Source organism: Nothobranchius furzeri, chromosome 12 (genome assembly GCF_043380555.1).
Source record: "Nothobranchius furzeri strain GRZ-AD chromosome 12, NfurGRZ-RIMD1, whole genome shotgun sequence".
In the NCBI taxonomy this organism is placed as follows: Eukaryota; Metazoa; Chordata; class Actinopteri; order Cyprinodontiformes; family Nothobranchiidae; genus Nothobranchius; species Nothobranchius furzeri.
The window spans coordinates 71760100-71770099 of NC_091752.1; the positions used below are offsets into that span (position 1 = coordinate 71760100).

The 10000-nt window shown below is 43.3% G+C and overlaps 1 protein-coding gene across 1 annotated transcript in view; it reads left to right on the forward strand.

The window, feature by feature from the left end:
* The first annotated feature begins 1416 nt into the window (after positions 1-1416).
* The window catches only part of rad23aa (RAD23 homolog A, nucleotide excision repair protein a), a 33010-nt gene continuing 24426 nt past the window's right edge, over positions 1417-10000 (forward strand). The window contains exons 1-3 of the mRNA XM_015976121.3: positions 1417-1649; positions 2514-2675; positions 2762-2958. Of these exons, the coding sequence (XP_015831607.1) occupies positions 1584-1649; positions 2514-2675; positions 2762-2958 (425 nt within the window). The 5' untranslated portion in view covers positions 1417-1583. The remainder of the gene's footprint in view (positions 1650-2513; positions 2676-2761; positions 2959-10000) is intronic.

Sequence of the window (10000 nt, forward strand, 5' to 3'; positions counted from 1 at the left end):
TGGAAAGCACATTGAATTGCCTCTATGTGAAATGTGCTAAAGAAATAAAGCTGTTTTAATTCTGCGCCGACTGTCTGTGAATGGTCAGATTGCGCCCCCTCCTGGAAGACCTGTGAAACTACATTTACAAGGGAAAGCATCTATATTTTAATGCTTTCATGCTTATTTAGAGCAGCTGATGTGTAAAGTTAGCAGAGTTCATCCTTGGTAGTGGGTTCACTCACTCATTTAACCCTTCACCACTGAAACCAGTGTGTTCATTCCAATCCTCCTAAATAATCCTCCAATAATCCAACTGGAATCCTTAAGGGTCCCGTAACGTCCATCCTGTCAGAACAGGCCGTGGGAGCCCAGGTGTTACTAGAACTAATGGTGTCTCCTCACCAGTGTGAGCCTCCAAACATGAACTTTAAATTCATGCATTTATCTCCTCTTGTAACACTTTAACATGTTTTAAAAGGCTTGTACCATGATAAGTTACACCTCCCAGACCAAAGATAAGATAAAACATTAACATAAACACTATTAAGATGTCATAATTTATGAAATATAAGTTACTTTTGTTCACCATTACTTCAACCAAGAATTACACACACACACACACACACACACACACACACACACACACACACACACACACACACACACACACACACACACACACACACACGTCATGACTAATTCAACTACACTGAACTACTTTTTTAATCTGTTATTCTGGAGTAAAATAAAGAAACAAGCTAAATCATCACATATCTGTGGCATCAAGCAGCATCTTCTGAGTTCAAACACAGGGATGGAGCACAATGTTTACACCTGAACAGTATCAGGATGTTTTAACTCACAGAGGCCTGCAGGTCGTCTGTTTTATGAGCAAAATGCTGAGAATCCGCTTGTTATGAGTGCTAAACATTATTTTGCCACTTCCGTGCGGAGCGGTTGAGATACACATTTCAAACGGAACCGAAAATGTGTGTAAACAGTTGAGAAAAACTGTAAGACACACAGGCTGCTGGAGACTGAAACTCAAGATGTAAAACAAAGTGCTGTCAAAATAAAATGTGAATAGGGAGAAAAATGGACATTACATACTGCAGTTGCTCTTAAAGGTGTGCAAAGTAGGCGTGTGTATTTATTTAGTATTGTCTAATTTATCTGTTAATTTGATTGTTGACTTCACTGCTTATTTGGAGAAGGACACTGAATGACTTCTGCTCGCTTTAATACTTATAATGGACATGGTGGGAAATATTTCACACCCAGAATCTTTTCACCAGCCGCAATTGGTTGATTTTAGGAAGAAAGAATGTAACAATTTAATGATAAACTGGCTTTCCATACAACGCAGACAGGCTTCTCGGTCTCGCGGCTCAGATGAGGCGGCGCGTGAGCGCGGCTCCTCTCGACGCTCCACCAGCTTGTCACCAAAGATGGCGATTTGCTGAGTGCTCATGGATACACACATTTATCGGCTAGCTGTTATCTTACCCAAAACGCCAACTTTAAAAACACATTAACTGCAAAGCGGGCAGCTGTTTCTTCCCACTAGGAGCACCTCTGACGGGACGTCAGACTTCGCTACGATGCAAATCACGCTGAAAACGCTACAGCAGCAGACTATTCAGATTGAGATAGACCCCGATCAAACGGTGAGTGGCTACATGCTAACGGGCTCCAGCTAACTGTGCTAGCTGCGGCACTTTTAGCTCAAGTTTCAAACTAGCTTTACGAGGCGTGCTTAAATCTCTAGTTTTGACAAAATATAAATAAAACAATTTGCCACAAAATTGACTGTTCTGCGGTTTCTTAAACTGCGCGGCAAACCAGGGATGGTGAACGCTAACGATGCACGCTAATGTTATTGAGCTAACGTTGCTAATGTTAGCAGTGGAGCCCATTAGTCTTAGCGATGCAACCGTAAAGTAGTTTGTTCGCGTTAAAGTGTGCGCGGTGTGTACTTCTAGATGTTTCTGTTCTTCTACAGCTAAGTCGATGCTCTTCACGTTCGTGCTGCTTCTGTTATTGAGCCGGGCGTCTGTCTTAGCCTGGGACAGGAATGTCTGGAATGCTAACGCTCATGACACTGCCAATTTCCAGTAGCAATACAGGTGTTCAGCCTCAGTTTACTTCCATGCTCCTCATCGTGCTGTCTGTTAAGTGAGGAAAGTGCTGAGTCACGTTAGACATGAAATATATTTACATTCATAAACGTGTTATTTGGCTGAGTCTTCTCGGAGGACTGTTTTGACTAAATCTTAGAGAAGTCCACTCTTATCTTTCAACTCGGCAACGTAATGAAACAATTGGCCGTGGCGCCTTTTATGCTAACTAAAATGATATTAAGGACGTTTATTATGAACGATTAAAGCTGTTTGTGTTGTCCTTTCGATGTGGGAGTAATGGAAAACGTGAAGAAGCAAATGCACACTTCCCGAGCAGCGGTTCACGCATGTGTGGTGGTGACTGGTAACCCGCCAGTCGTCACATTTCATCTTCATCTGCTCTTTTATCAGGTCAAGGCCTTGAAAGAGAAGATAGAGGCTGAACGTGGAAAAGACAACTTTCCTGTTTCTGGACAGAAACTGATATATGCTGGCAAAATCTTGCAAGATGACACACCGATTAAGGACTACAAAATCGATGAGAAGAATTTTGTTGTAGTGATGGTGTCTAAGGTGAGACCGAAGGGTTTGAGGCTAGGCCTTTAAAAGCTGGTTGCATTTCAAATATTAATTTTATTTGTCTCTGGATGCGTGACAAGGCCAAACCTGCAGCTGTAGCCTCGACACCGGTCTCAGAAGCTTCCAAGCCCCCTGTACAGGACTCTGGCTCCACATCAGCACCCGCCCCAGCATCAAACCCTGCTCCAGCTCCCACCCCAGCAGCTGTCCCTATTCCTTCTGAGGAGGCCAAACCAGAGCCAAATGCTGCAACCACAGAACCACAACAACCAGCCAGGTACACACTACACACACCAGTGAGAGCTGGGATGAGCTATTTCATTTCAGACGGTTTTGTTTATAGAGCTGCATCTCAGTCGTAGCTAATATACACGATATTGTTGGCAACTGCCCGCAGTGACTAAGGATGCACCGATCAGGTTTTTTGCTGCCGATACCGATATAAAAGAATGCTGATCACCGATACCGATCACGTGGATTGGCCAGAAATTTTCTACATTATAATGAGTGCTACAAACTACATAATCTGGGAATAAAGGAAATGTAACCTAATCTAAAATGGTCTGTTAGGGTTGTCACGGTGTGAAAATTTAACCTCACGGTTATTGTGACCAAAATTACCACGATTTTCGGTATTATCGCGGTATTTTTTTTAAACGTGTTACATTTTCACACAATTAAATAAACCCTGTATATCAGGAAAATATTGTCCTCAATTTGTGTCTAAATTTTGCCTAAAATGTGTTATTTTGTAATTATGTTGTTTACTTGTTTACATTTTTTCCCTTTAGTCTTTAAAATACCAATATTTGCCCATAACTTCTTATTTTATGTCTGTTTGATGTCATCATTTAAAAATATTAGATCAGATGATACTCAGTACTCAAGTAGCCTTCTAATCAGATACTTTTTTACCCTTACTTGAGTAATAAACCCTATATCAGGAAAGTATTGTCCTCGGTTTGTGTCCTTCCAGTGAGCTTTGCAGATGTGGGAAAATGTCATCAGGCAGTAATCATTGTTAAATTCATAAATATTCTCGGAGAGAGACCAACTCTTATCTGCCCCTGGGAGCCCCGTAATGCATAGCGTCATTTCAACATGGCGGTGTCCGCGACACGGTTTATATGCAGGTAGCGGCGCTGCGGCTGCTTTATATAGCGACTCGTTGCATTCTCCCTCAACCCAAATCCTCGGATCACACATTTTAGCTAAAACGCTAACGTTAGCTTGCCTTGCGTTGACTGTAGAGTTGTGGGTGATGGTCACGCAGATGTGTCATGAGATTTGAAGCGTTGCTGCCTTTCACAGACACTTTTTCTGCTCGCGCTGCAAACAGGATAGCCGTCCGTCTTCTATAAACTCCCTCGGCATTCTTCAGATATCCAAAAGATGCCCGTACTTCCCACTTTGTCTTCTTTGAGGGATAATAAATGTCCTGAGCGCTGCCGTCTCCTCCTTTGGCCATTATTTCAGCTTTAGCTTCGAGAAAGTTTTGGTTGTAAACAACAAAGTGCGCATGTGCCGCCGGCAACTTCAGCAGATGATACGGTGGCTGGTAAGGGTCACCGCGCCTACACCGCAGCCACGCTAATCCACCGAGATAATATAGTTTTTTAAAAAACAAGACGGTTATTATTATTGTCAACTTTTTTTTTTACCGGGGTTTACTGCTACACTGGTTACCGTGACAACCCTAGCTGATCGGTTTGCTTTGATCTATTTTGAAAATTCCGATCAAAACCGATAGGGGCGCTATCGGCCGATTACGATCAAATGCCGATCCATCGGTGCATCCCTAGCAGTGACTTAAGACTTTGATTTTCTATTGATGTTCTGGTTGATAACAGGATGTGAGAGTGGAGGTAGTGTGTGGAGGAGGGACTGAAATGATCTAAAAAGTCACCAAATACTGTGTGTGTGTGTGTGCGCGCGCGTAAAGCCTGATGTAGATGTCTCCATCAGCAGCCTGCATACAGAGCTGCACACATGCACTGATGTTTTTTTGTAATCGGGGTTGAATTCATATTTGTATTCTGACTTTCCCGTCAGACATTCTTCAACCTGCTGCTGCTAGATGTCTTAGCCACTCTTTATTTTTTGGAGGGGGGTTGGGGTGGTGGTGTTGATAAATTTTAAGGAAGCAACGTCCTGACCAATCGCAGGCTTGTAGTCTCCCTCACTTTTGATAGACATTTATAAACCTGACATGTATCTGCCACAAGAGCTTTTACATCATGGTGTCTCTATAACAACGCAGCTAACCTGGGGCGTATTCCAGAAAGCGAGATTTTCCCCAAACCAGGTTTTGTCGTTCGATTCCCGGTGTAGCGCCCCTAAATCGCTTCTACGAACGTGACTACCCTGAAGCCCCTCCCAGTCACCATGGTAGCACATGCTGGAGAACAAACCTGCACAGGCGCCACCGCTCCCTCCGACCACCACCAGCAGGCAACGTGGGTTAAGTGGACACAACAGCAGCCTTCTCTAAGCCATATATGGACTCTGGTCACACGAGGCAAACACACTAATAAACGTGTATTTGTGATAAACGGTTTACAGCGTTAACTTTAGGATCACGTGACCTGAGTTGACTTTAGGGTCACGTGACCATTAGAACTTCAAAGTCACAGCTGCTCAGCGGAAACAAAGTCCTCCAGTCTCTAAACATCCAGACTCTGGAGCAGAACATGAAAACCACATAAATGATGAAAACTTTAATAAAATAAGTGGAGAAACGAGCTGAAGTGGACTTCTGGTGTTCCCATGGAGACGTGTAAACTCTGAGCGTTCTAACTAAATAGCTCCAGCTACACACTAGGGCTGCCACAGACTGTTTTAATAGTCGACTAATCGTGTCATCAATAAAGGTTTAGCTTGTTGCACCAGGATGCTCTAATTTACCATCATTAGCTTCTAGTCTGAAGTGTGGTCAGCTATGTGCCGTCTAGTAATAAAGACCAGATGATGGCTTATCAAACAAGTTTTAATTAACTTTTTAACCTGTAAATACAAATGCTGCAGTCAGATGAAGGTAGGCACCTAAAACCAAACATGACTTGTGTTCACCAGAGGCATGGTGGTGAGGTTGAAGCGCTTCATCTTCCAATCTTAACTCAGGAAATGGCAGGACACACCGAGGTACTCCTCTGTAGCACGGCTGGTCCACACGTCAGCAGTAGGGTTGGGTGAAAAAATGGATTTAATCGATTTCATATAAATTTAGTAAAATTGATTCATTAGGCCTAGTATCGATTTTATTTCACTTTGAACCAATGTTGCCCACCGGCTCATTTTTTTCTACAAAGACTACAAATCCCATGGTGCTTTGTGGCATCAGCGCGTCAGCCGAAGCGCTCTTCCTTTCTGTTAACAGTCATTAGCGTCCGTACTTGGACCTGCATCTGCAGCGTTACCCTCTTCAGTCTGGGACAAACTGAAGACACGCATTTTACTCGGCACCTAGTTTGCTCGGCACCTAGTTTGCTCGGCACCTAGTTTGCTCTGCACCTAGTTTGCTCTGCGCCTAGTTTGCTCGGCGCCTAGTTTGCTCGGCGCCTAGTTTGCTCGGCACCTAGTTTGCTCGGCGCCTAGTTTGCTCGGCGCCTAGTTTGCTCGGCACCTAGTTTGCTCGGCGCCTAGTTTGCTCGGCGCTTTGTCAACTTTGAGTCCTGGAAATCCCGCGTTGGATTGTTCACCCACTAATGGGGAACGTGAGCTGGGTTTAGACAGTCGTGAGACAGGTTAGTTTTACCCTACTGATGATGTGTTGTTGCAATAGTAATCCTGCTCAGTATGAGAGGAACCGCAGGTTCAGACATGTGGTGTATGTGCTTGGCTGAGGAGCCAATGGGGCGAAGCTACCATCTGTGGGATTAGATCTCAACATCTCCGTAACTTGCTGGCGGGCCGCGGCGGACATAGAAGCGCACCAACAGCCAGACGGAGTTTGTGGCCGCTGCCGTTTGTGTGTGTCCTCCCCGACACGCACCCAGCTCAATCTGCACACCTACACACACCTTTTCATTTTTTAATATCAGATTCATTGACATGGGGAAGATCATCTCCATAAGAGTCATACATTTCTACACATTTTCGATTTTTTTCCCAGCCCTACGCTGATGTGTTTTATTTCATATGAACTTGTCCGTGTGTATTTTGTTTATTCCAGATTTAGTGTTAAACTGCAACATCATTAAAGCTGCATTCCTTAATTTGGAAAACAAATTAGCTTAAACATTTTTTGTCTCTTAGCAACATACTAGCGTAGCTATAAATATATTGTAGAGATAAAAAAAACTAATGAACTGGTTCTCTTGCATTTGTCTAAAAACCTCAGCCAATCGTTACTTTTGGACCGAAAGCAACGATTGGACAACCCGTTTGTCTGTTTCGCCGACCCGCAGCATTTCTGCACTTCCCTGTGACCTACATTTTTTTTTCCAAATGAAAGGGTTCAACAACACATATCTGTAAAGTAAAATGTGCACATTTGCCATAACTTCTCATAATACTGAGTTTGGCCTGCGACGCTGTCCCAGTTTTTCATTTTGGCCCAGTCTGAATTTGAGTCTGACACCCCTGACTTAATGTGAAGAAGCTCGTCTAAATGATAGAAACGTCACTTCCTACCTCAGCATTTTAATTATTTAAGACAAGACTGAATCAAATCATCATCAATCAATTCAGAGCCTCATGAATCAAAATCAAATGGATGTAGGAAGTTGGCCAGAATACCCAGCACTAGTCCGGGACCATCGACAGCTCTGAGGGTCTGCTTTACCGTAAAGATAACAGACATTAAAGTTAGTTTATTTACCAGATTAGTAATTCTGTTTTATCACATAAACTAGTTTGATTTAACACAAAGAAAAAGTTTTAGGCTTTGAAAATATTAGTTTCTTGTTGTTCTGGTGACCACCATGTTTATGTATTAAGCAGACGCTTTTGTCCAAAGCGACTTACAAGTGATAATGGGCATGTTGCCCTTGAGGCTAACAACAACATGCTTCAACGGCCTCGGTCAGGACGTTAGCTTGCTGAGGTGTGCAGGAGAAGAGGAGCACTGTTATTAACACGTAACGCAGCAGGATGAAATAAATCACTAGTCTGTAAGTAGAGCAAAAATACGTGATGTACAAACTATGGTGGGGCGATGGGCTGAGCCGTTAACGGTTGTTTGTTACAGGAGGCGATTTGTTTATTTATTTGTTTGATATTGATGAATATTTTATACGTTATGCACAGAGAACATCGCAGAGGTAACAATCCAGGAAAGGGTTTGGGTTAGTGTCCCAAATACAGCGCGCTCGGGACTGTTTTGCTGCTGTCTTCCATTTGTGAGAGCTGTAGGGTGGAGGAGGATGAGAACGTGTGCGCACAGAGGCGTAGCAAGCTTTTGTAAAGTGTGGGAGTTGATTAGGGGTGGGTGCAATTAATCGATGTGGCGATGCATCTAAAAGCGTAACCTGTTGTTTCGACATCGATTAATGAACGTCGATGCTTAAAAGAACATAAAGTTTTGTTGCGACGCCGGTACTAAAAAACCACGTAACCGGAGCCTTAACGCGCACGCCGGCCGGACTGTTTAGTGAGTGGCACAACCTCTTTGACCTCTTTCTCCATCCTGGAGACTGTCTCCAAACTACCGAAGAACTCTGAGAAGGCGAGGAGCGTTACAAAAGCAATAGCTACTTTAATCGCGACGGATCTATTCAGTAGTAAACAACAGGGGGTTTCGGTTTGTGGTGCGCACCACGGAGCCGCGCTGTAAACTTCCTCACCAAAAACATTTCGCAGAAAAAGAAGTCCCCACCTCTACGAGGAAACCAAAGCTAGCGTTCTGGAGTCCACGAAGAGGTTTAGGCAACCGGGATAGCGCTCACATGCGATGCGTGGACATCGGTTGCCACCAAATCCTTCGTTACTGTAACGGCACATTTTGTTCTCGCGTCTGACTAGAACGGGTGGAAGTTGGTGAGTCCCGTTCTTCAAACTCGAGAGATGAGTGAGAGTCAAAGTAGCACCATGTTGACATTTGCCCCCCCCCCCCCAAAACAGGAGGATGTAGGGGGACAAGAGGGAGGGGAGGGAGTTTGAGCGTCACTCTGCTCTATCTTGTTGTGTTCGCCTCACTGTACTGAAGCTGCAGGCTGCATATATGTTCAGTTGAATTATGCACGTATGTTCTGAAAACATATTACCTTCAGATATAGCAGGTTTTTTCTGTTGCCTAAATTCCAGACTGAATAAGCTGAATTATTTTATTTTGAGGAATGCACGTTTGATCTGTATGGCAGCTTTTTTATAATGTTATCGTATGCCAGACTCATTAAGTTTCCATTAAATAAATTTGATGGAAGTAAAAATCTTGTTTACCTGAATAAATCCAGGGCTTGCCTGTTTTCAGTGTTTCCCAACAATGGAGGGGACACTAATGTAAGTAAAGCTTTCCCTGATCGAAGTTAAGTTGGTCAAAGTGCAAAATTTACACGTCACACAGTCATAAAATGAGAATTTGTCTTTGAAAAATAGTTAAATGTTAAAAAAATGTATTTACTAACAGAGAGTAGTTTTAGAGGAACTGAAGTAATTGATAGGTTATTTATTTACAAATGTAAATAAAGAAAAAGCATTAAAAATGTCAATAATTGAAGAATTGTGGCACCAGTAATCGAATCGAACCAAAAATCATTATAATCGAAGCATCGAAGCTCCCATAATCAGAATCGAATCGAATCGTGAAGTACCCTTTTTGGAACACCCCTAGTGTATATATATATATATATATATATATATATATATATATATATATATAATCGTCTGTGGTGCCTTATGTTCATGCGTACGCTTCACAACACATGAATTCACACTGGAAGCGTGTCAGCTGCGGTCCACGCAGTCTGACAGGTGAGATCACAAACTCACAGCAGAACTGGCGGCGTGCCTTCAGACATCTTTAAGAGTTTTAAACTCACCGTCCACGCTGATGATGGTTTTCATTCCTTCTCCATTTGGACAAGTGGTTTTCCGCCTTTAGAATAAAAACTTCGTTCATGCTGAAAAACTCATCATTGCTCTCCTCCAAAGAAGCAGGAAGCAGAAGAGCCGTCCGCCTACTGCTGGCTGTTTTTCCTGAGACGGTGTGATTTCCTGTCTAGCCTTTAGTCAGTTACAGAGCGTGGTGCGTCCGAGAAGCGTGTTGCTGCAGAGACAGAACTCTGTCCTGTCGTTAGTGGAGAGAGGCTCCCGGGACGCGCCTGAACGTTCTGCGGTGCAGCAGGTGTGTATCTACCCGTAATCTAATAGATTCAGTTTGG